The 17,919-nt window shown below is 34.1% G+C and overlaps 1 protein-coding gene across 1 annotated transcript in view; it reads left to right on the top strand.

Annotated features, from left to right (window-relative positions):
• The window catches only part of LOC108367748 (band 7 protein AGAP004871), a gene marked incomplete at its 5' end in the record, with an annotated part of 65,340 nt that extends 48,271 nt beyond the window's left edge, over positions 1-17,069 (top strand). Inside the window, 3 exons of the mRNA XM_017622440.1 lie at positions 8,733-8,788; positions 14,506-14,686; positions 14,753-17,069. Coding sequence (XP_017477929.1) covers positions 8,733-8,788; positions 14,506-14,686; positions 14,753-14,977 — 462 coding nt within the window. The remainder of the gene's footprint in view (positions 1-8,732; positions 8,789-14,505; positions 14,687-14,752) is intronic.
• Positions 17,070-17,919: the final 850 nt, after the last annotated feature.

Raw genomic sequence — 17,919 nt, 5'->3', positions numbered from 1 at the left:
AACAAATTTAACTTTGAGGCAGTTGCCAACCTCATTAAAAAAAACTAACCTATGTAAAATTGCTTTAAGATCAGGGTACGAAAATAAACTGTGCAAAACAATTCCCATTTGCTCATCGATCATCATATAATTTGTGGTTTTGTACAGTTTTGTACATAGTCAGAAACAAATTGTAAGATTCACTGTCATTTTCCCCAACGAGAAACGTTTGCTTTTCGTTTGTGAAAATTGTACCATAGGGTACGTTTTGTATGTATGCAAACGTTTCATTTACGTGAAAAATATTTTTTTCTGTAAATTTTCATATCCAATTCAATTAAAAAACATGTACTACATACATACATATATTTTTCTCTGCATGATTCATTTCGTTTGTTGTTTCGTTTGTAACTACTAAACTACTGTAGTGTACTATCGGAAAGTGAACTCAGCCGTTTTGTTTTCGTATTGTACCGAACTGTTGAAGTAATAAACGAAACGAAATAGTAACGACAATATAGTTTATTTTCGTACACTGTTTAAAATACGTTACTTTCTTTGGAAAACAAGTGAAAACTATAATAAAAAGTTCTTTTTAAGCATCTTAAGCTCATTTCCGGAAAAGTTTCATATTTCACTAAACCGAAAATAGCTTTTCCTACTGGGCACCTTCTTATAATTCACTTCCACATGCGTACAGTTCTTATTTTCATATTTATAAACTCACATGTATATATGAATGCACATATCAACGCGTACATTCATAAAAGTATTTATTTGCTGTCGTTACAACTTCTACGAATACAAAGTAAAAATATCTCCTCAGGTGCAAAGTGTAATGCCTTTTAGCCATGTTGTATGGGCGCATACTTGACACAATTTTTACTCAACAAATGTAATGCTCACATACTTATGTACATATGTATATATGTCCATCCATATGTAGGTGCATACTACAAAGCTAGGTAGAACAACTATAAAAGAAAGGGAAGTCAAGAACACATACATTTGTGTGTATGCAAGTGCTCCCTCACAAATGATGAATGATTTTAGTTACAGATTTTAAGAACAAAGTTTTTACTTGGCGCTGTTAAGTTTAGAAAGGCTAAACACAGTTTAATAAATTTTCTTGCAAAGCAGTCAAACTTTTCTTATAATTCACGCGTAATTTCAAACATAGCCTCAATTACAAATCCCACATGTATTCGAACTTAAATAAATTTTTGGCAACTACATACAGTGGCATATATGTAGCTTATACTTCCTATTTCGGCTGAGACCGAAAAACTTCGCCGATTTCCTCTCTGTTTTTGATACATATGTAGATATTTATACTAGTATTTATCCTCAGTGTTGACAGGTTCTTTTGTACCACCCGCAAGTACCGAATTGAAGGATTTTTGCACCGACGTTTCATACTCTATGTCCAATTATACGACGCGTCGCATAGATGGATAATAGAGGGGCAAAAATCTTGTCTATAATAATTCTCTCGAAAGCCAAAAGTCTATTGGAGATCGTCGAGGTTTCTTCGCCAAATAAGGATAGACATGATGAGAGATTTGTAGAGCGTAACTTTTTTTACGGAGAGTTTCAAAGTAGCCACCCGTTGGCAGGGGTTATTCTCCGCTTGATCTCCTAGCTAAGGGCTCCAATTCCCTCACTATTGGACAAAGTCTTCACCACTTTCAATATGCGAGTCATCTTAGTGTATTACCAAGTGGCAATTTTTCTAGTGCTCGTCCCCCGCTCGACTAGCCACTTTTGCCTTCATATCTTAGTTAGAAAATACTGCGATGACTACATTCCCTGCTGGTGAGGTCGGCGGCATGAACTACCTCTTCACACACCGGTAGCATAGCGCTCTTGTTGTTTTTACTTTTTTTGTAGCGGCATTTCTAAGCCCTGCCTAAATAAATGTCGTCATACTTAACGAACGGTAGGCCCACGAAACGTGCTGTTTCGACGAAGTCGGATCAAAAGAAATGGAGTGTTATCTGAGTGGATTTAAGGGAGCAAATGAAGACGTGACATGTGGGGTGACTCTAAAAGCCAGGCACGTGTTGCGTTTGTCGAGTTCAAGTCTGAATAAGTAGAAATTAGACATGCTACAGTACCCAGACCTTAGTTGGTCTTGGTCTATGTAGAGTTACGTGAAGGTCTGCATCTCGTCCGTGAGGTTGCCCTCCATCGCATCAAGGAGTTGGTTCTGCTGCCAGCAAGTGCCCGTTTGGATGCACGCTGTGGTAGCAGCCAAACAGAAATTATTGGCTCAGTATAAAATTGTGCTCGTTTGCGGAAAGCTTTGAGGCCTGAGCTTTGTGAAGGTGGTTTTCACAAGGCGCTAGAAGGCATTCTGTTGCTGTTCGATGATGTATTTTAACAAGCCCAAAACTGGAGATCAATCAGCAGTATCGTAATTTAGATCTGTCCGGTCAATTTTTTTGTATGTATGCTGCCAACCGCTATAGCCGAATGGTTAGAGGTGCGTACTACCACCTCTGATTGTTTGATTCCTAGTCTGAATGGACTCTGAATGTATGTTAACAGATTTCTACATTCGTTATTGAAATAACCAGCGCCAATCTTCAAGCCATTCGCTAGGAGTCGCTAGCAGTCCTATTTCTCGTATTTTGGTTTGATTTTTAAATCCGATAATCTTACCTCTCTCAATATATGTACATACATACATCCCCTTCCCAAAAGCTACCTTTGCTTGCTGTTGACTAACTCCAATCTGATTTGTTAAATCAGTATGATTTCCATCCATATTATGCAAACTTTTAACCATATTTAAACAGAGTTGACCGGACAATGTTGATATATGACTTTTATTTATGCATACACTGACATGGCGGCGATAGCTTGGCGTTGCACCTATCATTTGCTGTCATGAATAAGAATAGCCAAGCGTCACAATACGCCTCTATGGACAGATGCATTGCGCCATGGTTGGAAGGAAGCTACCTGTATACATAGTACATACATATATTTTTGCGAGCTTCAATCTGGCTTTATGTTGCGCTCATGCAAATAAAGACAGATAAAATTACAATTAACTATTTATTGATGTGATCCACATAAACAAATGTCCCTCCACGCCTTCTATAGTTTAACGTTTTCTCTTCTACACTTCTTGCATTCTCGTGTCCTGTGAACGATCTGCCAACGTCGTCCTCTTAAACTGCTGCACAACACATTGGCATCTATCTATGTGCATGCCTAACTACTTGTCCGCCTCCCAACGGGGGTCAGCTATCGGTATGTCCTTCGCAGCTCAATCGTCAGCCCATTTGATGCAATGAAGCGTACAGAAGCGTTGCATGCAAATAACGGCAAATAAACACACTCATACATATATCTACATATATATGTACTTTGGGGTGGTGCTTAAAATCAAATGAAAAATGTTTTTCTTCTCACTCCCTCAATCGGCAATTCCAATATCACAGATATCACATATAAATTTTGGTCCCAATTAGGGACGGTTAAGGCGTGTCGCACAGGGGGCAAATTACAGATGCCTCTAAGGATTAAAACAATTAAAAGAAAAATTTTTTTTTTCATTTAATGCCCAAAATCGATACTACTAAAGTCGAGGATATCACATATCGCTAGCTTAGAGTGAAAAGTTGCTAAGTCCACTTTTTATGAAAACTCATATTTTGATATAGGAGGCTAAAGAAATTGAATACGCATCGTTTCGAAAATTATAAAGGTACTTGTTTTATTTTTTCCTCTTCATAAGCAATAAAAGGAAAATTTGCTAAGTCCAAAAGAAGCACCATAAATCCGATAAGGCCAAAATAATACGACGTCTTTTAATAAATATCGAATCCTTCTGGTTCTTATGGAGTTTTGCTTTGCTTTAAACGCGCAAAATGTTTGATTCAAAGTCTTGCGAAATAGTTAAAGAAAATGGCTATAGGAAGATTTTTTCCTCTCCTGTAAAATTTTTAAAATGGGACTTAGCAACTTTTCTTTCTAAGCTAGCGATATAAATTTTAGTTCCAAAATTTTTATGTGATATCTTCGACTCTAGTAGCATCGATGTAGGGTCTGAGGCTTAGGAAAAATGTTCCTACATTTAAGGACCATCCTTATGTACTTAGATGTATTGAACATTTTCAACATGACCAAAATCACGGATGCAAAGTTCAGTGCTTTGCATACAAAATCGAAAAAATCACTAACTGAAATCACATTAACATTAACAAATACTTGCAACACTGCAACACTTTTGATGCATTGATGCATACAAATCGAAATGTTTAGAAAATATTGCAAGGCGAACGTACACACATACATAGGTGCTTACTAGATACGGATTTATACGTTCGCCAAAAGGGTCGAAAGTGAATATAGTTAGAATAAATAAACACTTCGTTAGAATTGAATGACATTTGCATGTGCGAAGCATGCACTTTGATTGGGAAAAACGTGCGTAAATATGTAAATTCCTCCATTGCATTAAATTATACGAGTTACAGATTTGCTCGGAACTAGTTGATTTAGGTAAAGTTGTAGACCGTGTCTTATCTATGATTCAGTCCAAATTTTAGGTAATCAGTGTACAAATATGTTTTCTAGGACCATCTTGCTGTAGCTGTATATGATTTCACTTTTATTTCTACAAAACGCAAATGCTTATATGGAGCATTCCATGTCTACCGGAGCAGAGCTACGCATACCCAAAATTGGCGCAACACAAAGAAAAAACGCGAAAGTGCTGAAAATGTTTGTACACTTAAAATAAGTGTGGAAATAAATGGTGGATCCAATTCGGAGCAGGATTTTTCAAAATTTCAACATTTACTTAATTCTGGTAACAGATTTTTAAAGTTCAAAACAGCGGATCCATATTCGATGTACCATTTAAGAGGGAAAAGTTAAAATCGAACGCTCGTACATGGCGTATGAATTACTTAGACGAGATGGTAATGTTACTCATACGCCATGTAGGTACGTACGTTTTTAACTTATCCGTGTTAAATGGTAGATCCAATATGGAACTTTTTAAGTCCCGCCATATTGGGACTTCAGATTCGTAATCAGCGGTCTCAAAAAACCCACTGAACCCAGATCAAAAATGTTTTCCAACTAAGGCTTAAAACTCTTTCGTTTGGCATTGATAATTCAATATTTCTTGAAACTTGTGTATAAGTTAACTAAGTCGAAAATTTCAAAACTTTGGCAACCCTCTTCACAAATATTTTCAGCCAAAATATTCTTAAATCTATGTATTTTGCCCAGTTTTAATATACATACTTCAATTAACTGATGAATCTAGTGTAATTTATTTATTTAACTCGTGGCAACTCTCTTAAATATTCCTCAGAAATAAAACCTTTTAAGATCCATCGCGATGTATACTCGACTTTTAGTTATGCATTCAACAAATTAAATAATTTGAATCTCACTTTTTAAACAGCTGTAAAGCCCATCAAACACCTCAAAAATATTTTTGAAGTAAATGTTTCTTAAACCTTTTTCATCTGACACTCATATCGGGATACGTACTTCAACTACCTTATTGCGTTAATTCCAGTTGAGTTTGATTTTTTTTGTTAACAGTTAAGAAAAAGATCCCTTTCAAAATCATTACGATTGACTCCCAAATTGTAATAACTCATTTAAATTTTTTTATTATTTAAAATTGATTTCCTATAAGAGACCAACTCTTTTCCAAAACACTAAACCTTATTCCACAGCTATAGCCCAAACGTTTCAATTAATGTCACCCCTTTTTTGGAGCCTGTTAGTAGATTAACTTTTGCAAACTCTATCAGACATTGGAATTGCTTTTTCTTAAAATTTCAGACCTTTTAGACCTTTAAGAAAATTCGAGAACACCCTCTGTGAAATAGTCCACAGGGCACTAAAGATAACGAAGACTTGCTATGTGGATATATTTAGTTCTTAACAAGTTCTTACCACAAAATTTTCATTAAAAATGGCCTCAAGCTCAATAAATGGGTTAATTGTAGTTCTTAACATTAACCCAACAACAAGAGCCATTATTTCATTTACGAGAACAAAGACCTTACTGGAAATAAAAACTATAGTGGCCCTGGATAGCGCAGAAATCTGCGTTGTGTGTGAAGAGAGATATATTAGGCCATCACGCTGGACGCAATACTCTCCTGAAAGAAGCACGTCGATGTGATGACATCCATAGCTCACTCATTTTGCACTAATGGTATGCAAAGGTCCTGCAGGAAAATCTTCAGCCTGCAGTTCTCGGATTCTCATATGGAATACAGATAGGCAGCTAAGTTATCCCCAATAAATTTTACCATAGAGGGTTTTTGGAAGAGTGAAAGTGGTATATTCTCGAAATATGAAATCACTCTCAGTCTTCAGCTACCCCTGTCCCAACTCCCACAAAACGACATCTGCCGAATTTTTAGCTTCAATAAGAACTTCAAAGTAGAAGAAGGAAATAAGGCAAGCTGAAATGATGCAAATATAAAGAAATACTCCGATCTGTGCTTCTTATTTGGTATACCGACGGCTCGAAAACACCCGAGGGTATTATAGAAGGCATTTTTGGACCAAAAACAAGGATTTCAGTGCCCATGGCTAGACTTCCGAGTATCTTCCAAGCGGAAATCCAAGTTATTAGTTCACATTGTAGCGCATAGTTGGTAGGTGGTCGGGTGCATACGGCGCACATGGCGTATGAGTGATGTAGAATTTATCAAAAAAACATATGAGATATCTTTTGTAGAGTACTTAATTCTTTAGTGAAATATACATTGGCCTTTATTTTTTTCAGACAAAAAAAAATTGCAAGGAGTTCAAAAATCTTATATAATTTAAATGTTACATATGTTTTCGGCACCGTTTGATTTGAAAATTAAGATTTTCTGAAATAGTGCTATCGGGAGCAATGATCCTGCTTGAATATGATTGCGGCGAACTCAAAGCAGTTTCTGGTAACCGACGTAGGTTTTCTGCAGGAAAATCTATAGGTACTTATCCTCCAGTATTTAATTACTTTGACATTAAGCGGCGACACTAATCCCACACTGTTTCTAACCTACGCACAAGCTTTTTCATCGGGTTTGACAGCTATTTAAACATACTATTTAAGTGGAAAATCAGCGATGCCACATTGTGGGTAGTTTCCCTATTTGGAGGATATTTATCAGCATAAAGTATTAAAAAGGAGAAAAGGGACATTTCAAAAAAGAGATTTTCATTTAAAACAGTTATCGATGCATAATTGGTCACTCTTACGTAATTAATCGTTCTGAAGATGTGATGTGGAGTAAAATTAAGCACAATTTTCAAATTTTTCTCCCCTTAACCAATTCAAGCGCTGTAACAGTGATAGTTTAAAAAATTGCCAGTATTCAACAAGAAAAACACAAAAAAAGTTTCTTCAAAATCTTTGGGTTTTAATAAACACTGTAGCTAATTTATGAGTATAGTAAATGTTTTTAAATTCTTTTAAGCCTTTAGTGGGTAATCTACCGACCATTGGATTTCGAAAGAATATTATATTTATATTTATATTGAAGTGACTAAGTACATGAATGTTACCTCTTTACTACTGAAATATATGTTTCGAATGCTTTGGGAATTTTGTTGGATACATTTTTGAGTTGTGGGTAATTGAGGGATTTTCCCCGATTTTCGTGGGTAATTTAACAGCGAATGTCTGGCATCACTGTGGAAAATTAAAATATATGGACATGTGTATACATATATGTGTAGTTATACAAAATTAAACACTGTAGATGTTAAAATTGTATTCAGGTCATTTATAGTAATTGAGTTGGCTTTCAAAAACGCACACACACAATACCACAGATTCAGTTTAATTGTCACCTAGTTAGTATATAAAAACTGCCTCTTTGACTCTTTATGCAATTCGTGAAAATTGTCCATTTTCAATGTGGAAGAGGAATTTAACTGAATTTTCAGCCGCATATTCAATTGAATGTTTTGAGATAAAAAAAATTTAATTTATCTTATATTGGACATGTTTTATTTGGCCATAAACTTAAGCTATTAGCTTAGTTTGTATAGAAGACTTAGGCAATATTTACATGTAATCAGTATCTGGGAGAAAAATCTCCAATTTTACCTCACTTTGCTTACTTCCCCATAACTAACTCGATATTTACCGAATTTTTAAATGAGATACAAAATTGTGTATACAAAAGCTGTATACAATAAGAGATGGATATTAGCAGGCTATATTTAAGCTGCATGGAATACACAGGCTTTTTAAAAAAAAGTTCGACTAAACAAGCTTACCACAACTTAAATGTACATATGTACCACCAAATGTAGAATTTAAAAACGGCTGCCATGCTCATTGTTCAAAACTTGGATGAGCAGCCTCTTGAAGCAAGGGTTCTCTGCAAAAACAACACACCGCGGCATATATATACACTAACCAAATTTTGGATTGGGCGATTGGTAAGATTGTAATTCAACAGCAACAGCAATTTTAAATCTCTACGCACATTTTCAGGCTCATAAAAAATTTACTATCGCCTTAAACGAGTATTATTACATATTGAGTTATTTGTGTAAGGGTTTGAAATCTGAAACTAATAAAATTCCAATTGTATTTGCTTGTTTTTTTTTGCATGCTGATGCTAACACAACCATGGTTATGGCTTTCGATTGCCATTCAACAAATCAACATTTTGCTATCGCACAATACTTTGCCGCTGGCTCCGATTGTAAATATGACGAAATATTGGCATCTTTCTAAATGAAATTCTACGCTGAAGGTTCAACTGGATGAAGCAACTGACGCATGGGGCATAAAAGTCGAACGTGTTGAAATGTAAGTAGAAACAGAAGTAGCTAAATAAGAAAACATTTCGGCCTTTTACGCATTTGGCAGTATAAAATTTACTTTGAGTACACACAAAATTTAATGTTTACTGCCGTAGATGTTTTTCTACAACTGACATTGTGAAAACTGCCCTTACTTGCATTTATGTAGATAATATTTTGTATGGATGTACATACATATGTACAAGGGTATATTTAATAGCACAGCTATCTAAGAGTAATGTATGTACGTAATAATGGCTCGAAGATTTTTCGTGAGCCTTATAGACTTTTCATTTTTTTCGTGATTTTTTCGGAAAAGTTCAGGACTTTCCTTGGAGCTTTAAGAGAATCTTAATATCTTACTTTTCGCTAATTTGCGAAAATATGTGAAACTCTTTCGGGGTGGTTTTGGACGCTCTTTTTGTTTTGTGGAACTTTTCGCAAAACCCAGGTCCAAAAGTATATTTCATACTTATCTTTGCTTTTATGTACGCCTAAGAAATTAATAATGAACAAGTAAAGCTTGTCTTTTTTTTCTTAAAAAGTAAAAATCATAAAGGAAACGTTATTCCTTGTTGAAAATATTAAAAGACAAGAGAGTACTGTCAAATTAGCATACCTAAACATTAGTGCCAACATGTGGTAGTCAAGCCTCATGATGATTTTTCCCCACGGAAACAGAATTTTTTTTTTACGTTGGGCTGAAATTACCTTCTATTGTCATTCCTAAAAGAGTAGGTTTGTATTTTATTCTTCCCTCAGAAGCCCAGAAATTTTTCGATTTCTGTACCTCCTAGTAAAATTTACTGCTTAGCATTTTCTGTATAATTTAAACCTTCTAACTGCTGTGTTTTTTTTTTTTGTAGGGATTATTAGTTTAGACTAAAGATATTTTCGTCTAATTTTACTGAATGTCTCCCAGGACAAGAATTATGTTTGGACTGGCTTTTTTAAAATAAAATGTAGCAAGCTGGATTTTTGACCAAAAATCGGAAACTATAGCCCAAGGTAAAACATAATTATTATTTGGTGGAGCAAGGTATTCTTAGAGTTTGACTATTTCGTACGTATCTGTGAGTTTAAAAACTGTTGACCACTCCAACAGTCGCAATGTCAGTGAGCAGAACACTGGCGTGCAATTCGAGAGATCCGCGTTCGAGCACTGTAGCAAGCAGGGGATTTTTTTCAAATTTCTTTCTTGTTTTATTTAATTTTCTTTAATTTTAAATTGTATTAAAAAAAATATATGTATTTGTTAATTTCATTTAACTTTTTACTCTTACATTACGTACTTTTTTCTATTTTTAATTTAATTTTTTTCTTAATTTTTAGACGTCAATCTTTTAAAATCAAGAATTATTTTGGAACACATTTTATTTTGTTCTCTTTTTGAATAAATTAGTTGTTCTTTTTTTTAATTCAGTTGTATTTAAATTTTTAGAATTTAGTGCTTCTAAGCGAAAGATATTTTTTAATTTCATTTAATTTTTATATTGTTAACCTTTTTCTCTTTTTAAATGTAATTATATTTGTTTTTGTTAATTTCATTATCTTTTAATTTTTAGATTTTATTGTTTTAAAAAGAAAAATATATATTTTTATCTGATTTAATTTTTTAAATTTTCTTTTATTATTTTGTCTGCTTTTAATTATTATTTTTTATTTTTTAGATTGATTTTTAAATTAAAAATATTTTTATTTTTTTTTCTATTTTGTAATCTTTAAGTGCTGTCTTTTTCTTCATTTTTGATTTATTTAGCTTTTTCTAATTTAATATTTTAATCTGATTGTTAAGAACTATTTTTTATGTAATATTTTTCTTTTTCTAATTCAGTTTTTAGATTTGTTTTAAAAATATAAAAAATGTATATCTTTTCAATTTCATTAAGTTTTTTAAATATTTTTAATTATTTTTGCTTTACTTTAATTTAATTTAATTTTCTTTTTTAATTTATATTCCTTTTATTTATTAGTATGTATATTTTTGTTTAAGAAAAATATATGTAGTATATATATGAAAAATATTGTATTTTTATCTTTTACAAACCTCTTCTCATGGACTCCGAGCAGCAAATATATAGAGTTTATTGGAAATATTTTGTAGATAGAAATACATTTTTCCTAAACACTTACCGATGGCAGCAGCCAGTTTAAAAACTTGTATTCAAAGATATTACCTAAATATCCTCCTAAATAGGTTTCATATTATATGAAGGTATACAGTCTTTGCATTTAGGTACATACATATGTATAAGGTTTACAATATATTATTTGAAATGCATACGGAGCTGCCAAATTTTACTATAAATACAATAAATATTAAAGCTCTTAAGCTACGTAATGGCTGCAGTACTTATCATAAATACGCGATGCCATTGTTCGTTTAATGAACTGGCGGAGTTAAGCCGATTTGGCTGCAGTAAAGCGCCAACATAATTAACAGAAACAATGTGTGCTATTGTGCCAAAATTTTTCATATGTTAATCGTTGTCTACCGCATACGTATATACATATGCAGGTATGAATATGTAAAAGCAAGAGGATTTGCTTGTTATACTTTATTATGCCCTCAAGTATGGAATCAAGCATTAATGCATATACATATGTAAGTACTCATAAGTATGAATGTATGTGCAATAGCCTCAGCAATTTTAACCCCGTCGCATTAAAGTTTGATGTGCACTTAACATTGTAAGCATTTTTGAAATTGAATTTTAGTTTGATTAACTAAATAAAACTGGGGATACATTCATGCAATAATAAATTTATCAGAATAAAATATAATCTCAACCACCGTAACAGAATTCTCCAATTTTTGTATAATTCAATTGGTTAACTCCACTAAACTAAAAGTTGGTGCTTGTCAAAATTGAAATACCTTGAAAATGCAAATCGATCTTTACGAAAATGTGTGACCATTTAAGGCCTAAATTAAACTATGCTCAAGATTAGTATTCAGTAACGATAGTCGAGTCCTGAAAGGATTTTACTACACCTAACCACATTTTTTTCACATGAGCTTCATTCCTATATATTGGTCTGGGTCCTTCTTGGGGAAATGTTCCACTTGTATCGTCTAACAAGAGTGTTTAGAGTTGTTGCATCCACCTCTCATGTGTATACTCTGAATGCCAGTTACCATATTTCCATCTTGCAACGCAATCCAGCTCTTGAAACCATTTGATTTCCGCCTTAGTTTTTGGTAAGTAGTATTCGCGGGACTGCATTACCGTCTGCCAACATCTGAAGCACTTCGCATTCGCGTTTTCAGCCGCTCTTTTCTTTCTTTTGGAAATATGTCTCTCCTTCTTGTTTATATTCATATATGCTCTTATCTCACATTAATTGAAATTCCATAAACGCAACTGCTCCCTAGTTCACTTAGTATAAGAGCTTAATACAATGTTACGTATACGCCACGTACCTTTCACTCAAATTATAAAGAAAGATGTTGAATTCAGAGCGGAATTAGCGTAATTCACTTTAGCTTATAATCTGCACTATCCTTCATATAACTTTGGTGTCTTGGCTTTAATATAATTTTCAACTACTTAGACATCTACAAGAACGTCAATGGTAGGGTAGGGACATCGATTTTTAAACTTGCCATATGTTCTGAATACCCAAGTAGTTACGGTTTACATATTTTATTATTCTATGACACAAGAGCAACAAATAAAAGGATGACAATGCATACATATTTAGATACATATGTATATACACACTAATGTACATAAGCCAATATCATATGTGTTGAAAGTCCTGCACTACGTCTCCTCTGTCACGTTTTTGTTTTTAATCACGTAATTGAGTGTAATGACATATCGATTTGTTTTATTGCACAGCTACATATATAAATATATGGTATCCAGGTACGCTCGTGGATTTTATGAGGTGCTAGATTTAAAGTAAAGGTTATGCTTTACGACCAATGTATTTTATTGTCGCCAAATATATGATATGTATATATGTAGGTAAATATAGAGTTTATAGCTGATATGCTATTAGTTCAATTTGAAGCAATTCAAAAACGTGTTTGGAAGTGAAACTTCTTTAGCGGCGGTTAGTTGGTTGGGGTTGGATGAGGATACTGATAAAAGTAAAGATGAAGACAGAAGAAGAAAGATTAAAATAAAGGTAATTGTAGAGGAAAGGATATAGATAGAGACACAGAGACTCAATCTGGGAACTAGTTTGGGATTTTAGAGATTTTCGGGATTCTCGGGACATATCGATATAATAATCGACATTTTTATCAGTTTTGTTATCGATTGATTATCGATTTTGTTATCGATTTTGTTATTGATATTTTCATCGATTTTGTTCCTGGTATTTTTATCGATTTTCTAATCGATTATCGATATTTTTGTTTATTTTTTAATAGATTTTGTTACCAATATTGTTATCGAATTTGCTATCGAAATTTTTATCGAATTTCTTATCGATTTTGTTATGGATATTTTATCGATTATTTATCGATTTTGTTAACGATTTTGTTATCGATATCTTTATCGATTTTTGTTATCGATTATCTATGGATTTTGTTATCGGTATTTTTATCTATTTTGTTATCGATATTTTCATCGATTTAGCCATCGAAATTTTTATCGAATTGGTCATCGATTTGGTTATCGATTTTGTTATCGATATTATTATCGATTTTGTTATCGATATTATTATCGATTTTGATATCGATATTATTATCGCTTTCGTTATCGATATGTTTTTCTTAGTATGTGCTTTAGTTTTTGACTTGGATATGCTCTTAACCATACCACGTATTCTACGTTTAAATTTAGTGGATATATATCCGATACAGCCTGCAGACCAAGACGAAGGCGCTGGACTGTTCCCTTTTTATTATATCTACTTTGTTAAGTTTATAACGGTATTTAAATAGAAGTTTGGTGTAATTAAAGTGATTAAATTTTAGTTTTAGTACGCAGCTTTTATAAAAAATTTTATTCTTGACATTAAAATTTTTGGGTGACCATAATTTTGGTCTCTTCGGGTACCATAAAGGTCGATAGGAAGAAGATTTACATACAAAGAGTTTCTAGAACCTTGCTGGAGATGGAGCTAAAGTCTCTTTAAATCAATATCAAAGCAGCGTGCTGCACTCTTTTCAGTTTACTAATATACATACATTTGTGTAGGTCCATGTGGACTTGTCCAAAGGTGGCCATCATCCGGCGACACCATGGAAAGGAATTGGTGGAAAAATGCGAAAATTTTTGGATTTGCTCGAAACTTCTTGGGTGCTTCTGAGAATATATATTTTTTTTCGGGATTCTTATGAGGGTTTTTCGCACTTATAACACTTATGGGTATTTCTCATGTTTCGGATTTTCTGTGCTTTATACAGGATTTGTTAGGAATCTTCAAATTCGACGGTACACTAATGTGAATCGTGACTGTCTTGAAATCGAAAAATAAAAACATACAATCCCCGGCTATATTGGGCTCGAAAATATTAAAAAAATGTGTTTTTATTTTTGTCTTAAAAATCAAAAATACATACTCGTTTTCCAATTCAATGTGCTAAAAAACTATAACTTATTGTTTTATTGACTTTCTTTTTTATAAAAAAAAAAATAGACCCACAGTACGGTCGCTGCCTTACGCGTATATAATTTTTCTTTTTTTTATGCATAAGTAAATTTTTTTGCATTATTATTCATCCTCTGATACCAACCCATATTTTCCTCCCTCTCCCTATTACAGTAAGGATGTACGCTTACCAGTACAACTGCAACGCGCTATGGCAGCCGAAGCTGAAGCAGCGCGTGAAGCACGCGCCAAAGTTATTGCCGCTGAAGGAGAGCAAAAAGCATCAAAGGCACTACGCGAAGCCTCTGAAGTCATTGGAGGTTCACCAGCAGCGCTACAATTGCGTTACTTACAGGTAAATTTAGAGTTAGAAAAAAACAATCTAAACTAAAATTTAAATGACCATACTTTCCGGCGCCAGACACTCAATACAATATCGGCGGAAAAGAACTCAACAATAGTTTTCCCATTGCCCATCGATTTGATAACTTATTTCCTGAAGACAACCGAGGCAACGGCGCAACAAAACGCCGCGCAACAAAACGCCGTCGTAGCCATACCACCAGCGGTGGCAGGAGTGAGCAGCCAAAATTCACCACAGCAATCGACATCACCGCAAGCGGGCATTCAAACGGCATCTATGTAAAAAACAAAAACCAAAAAAATTATTTAGGTAATCGTTATGGCCGGCGAAAGAAAACGAAATAATAAAAAAATGTATGTATGTAGTTTGCAAACGATTTTACGGTAAACTTGAAGAAAAAATCAAAACGTAAATATTTACTTCTAAGTGGATATACATAAAATTAATTAGGCGGATGAGCTAAGATTGAAAAGTTGATTTGAAAAAAATGTTTCTTTGTGATTTGTGAATGTTGGAATGTTCAAAACATAGTATTTAACTGCTGAGCCGATTGGATGAAATGAATTGAAAACAGTGTGCACAAAAAGTATGCGTCTTCAGGTAGGTCAGTACATTACAACTCGAAGAGAACTGCTCATAAATATTAGTAGAAGCAAACGAAAGTGTAAAAGCAAAAAGTAAGAAACATAACTTGCCGAGCATCCCATGTTAAAATTCTTGATATCTTCCAGAACTCTTAACCACAGTTAAGCTTTTGTTGGAAACAGGCTATTAGCCTCCATAGTGAAATCGAACCAAATAAAATGATTTAACTGATTTAGCTGGTTTTGATTACAGTATCTTTCAACAAAATATTTGCAGACTAGAGCCCAGACAATCTACAAGCAATAAAACTTTTCCTTAGCCAAGTTCCACCACATATTCATACTACGTACTCACAAGTCCTTCTTCACTTTTGGTCCTTTTATTGAGTTCTCCTAACAATGCCGTCTTTGTTGAAGCCGTGTGCTAAACCTTGCCTAAATCGGCGAGTTTATTGATAAGCTATTAAGCTGATTATCCATAGTTTAGATGTACGTTAGGTATTGCATCGTTTATTGCGGATAGGTTCAACAATATCCACGAAGGAGCTTTGCTAAAGTAATTTGGATACGCCGGTGCTACTCGAGCTTGTCTTGTCGGTCTGCGATAGCTTATGTTTGAATTCCGATTACGGCATTTATGAGACGACAGTTGACGAAGGGGTTAAATGCCTACCCATGAACAGCCTTTATAGACTGTCTGTAATCGAACTTAATCAGCTGAAAGCATAGGCACTGCTAAACCTGGTCGTAAAGATGCGTTTTGTGTAATGTAACCAGGTGCCTTATAATTGACTTCACTACGAACTAGTGCCTGTTGGCGGGATCTTTAGGGTAACAACCGTGTAAATGGTGTTCCCGCAATAGCTGGAGGCATCCGTCAATAGTTTTTATTGTACCGTGCTGTCGAATAAATCGAGTTAAATTAACGATAACGACAGAGAGGTTATTGGTCTTTCACTGATCTATTAAACTTGACCTCTTTCGTCTTGAAAAGTATTTAGATCAGTGATGAAGCGGTACAGTTATGAGAGATAACTATTTCCCGTCGCCAAAAACAAGTAGCCGTCGGCGAATGAGGTTAGAGAAATGCCTTCTAGTGGAGGAGGGAGTATCGCGCTAAGGAATTTAAAAGTAACGGCTAATAAGTTCATCTCGAAATGTCATCGATCAGTGATGACTACTCAGTTTATTCACTAGGGTGCAAGTAAGATTTTTCGTCGAGTTTATGTAGCGCAACTGACAATTTCGAAAGCTCTTAATTTATCTGGTTTCCCCGGCTTCGCTAGTGGTACTCAGAAACGAGATGGTAACTTTATTTGGTTTGCCTTTTCCCAAAAACTTTAGAATCCAGCTGCTTATTTCATTGGGGAGAATAGTTTTGTGACCACCCGACCTTCGTCGCGGGTGAAACAAAACGTTGATGTTCGTAGTTTTCGCGCACCCAGGGGCGCAGTGTGAATTTTCGGCTAAAATAATTTGCACCCCTGACGCGTGGCTACGGCTGTGGTACATCTTCCTTCTAGTGGCCACTAGAGATTGATGATGAGCTATTTAAGACTTTGGAAGGATCTTCACTATTCTTGAATTTATTTCGAGTTGGCCATTAATAAGGAACAAAAGGATACGCGGATGTTAGAAAGAGAGGTGCTCATCATAAATGCTGTCATGTCGGTAGCGCAGATCTTGAAAAATACTAAAATGATCTATAAAGTTAAATAGGAATCACTGGAAGTAAATGCGCCGATTCGGCAAAAGCAATTGCTCTAAAATAACTGAAATATAGTTCGATTGAAAAATTAAAGCAGGCATCAAGCTAAAAACAATAGCGAATTTTAATGACACTTAGAAGCGACATACAAGTGTACTTATACTTTTTGTGTACACTGTATTTGTATGTGGTACGTATCCACTCGCCTAGGTAAATACGATTATATAGCAATTTCTAGTACATATACAATAAGTATAAATGAATAAGTAGCCTTAGGGAGTTGAAATATGTAAATGTTGCTGAAATGGCGTTAAGTTTGCTCGATTAGCGTAAATTCGTACAGTTTGTAATTTAAAAAAAAAATTATCAGTTAAGTGCGAAAATTTATTACAGTTATAAGCTGTCTTAAATGTATCAGAAATTTATAATTATAACACGTTGATACATATGCCACAAAAAAAAATGATAACTTTAATATATTTGCTATATATGTATGTATATATGTACATAAGTATGTGCAATATTAAATTGTATGCATTCACTTATTTACATATAATTCCCACAAATTTATAAGCACGCGAAAATTCAAAAAGTTTTACCCACACATACATTACCTATCGCATTGACATTTTAACAGTTTAAGGATATCACTTTATTAGCATTTAAATACGAGTAGTTAAATAATTAATAGCAAATACTTTAACGACCGGAGGTCCTGATTTACTGCGGAGAATAGTTTGAAAATTATAAATTGCAAAAGTATGTATACACACATACATGCTTAGCTTAATATGTTGCGTAATTACTTGTCAGCATGACTGCCACCAACAACCAAAGTAAGTAAACAAAGCACTCGAAAGAGAGCCGATTTCAAACGTTAAAGTGAAATCTGTGAGCGTCTCAACATTTTTCGTAACTCATGATTCGGTTAT

This window comes from Rhagoletis zephyria, unplaced genomic scaffold (assembly GCF_001687245.7).
Source record: "Rhagoletis zephyria isolate East Lansing unplaced genomic scaffold, Rhagoletis_zephyria_1.1 Rzeph_scaffold_02801, whole genome shotgun sequence".
Classification (NCBI taxonomy): Eukaryota; Metazoa; Arthropoda; class Insecta; order Diptera; family Tephritidae; genus Rhagoletis; species Rhagoletis zephyria.
The sequence above is the reverse complement of the archived record's forward strand: the minus strand, read 5'-3'. Positions and strand labels throughout refer to the sequence as shown.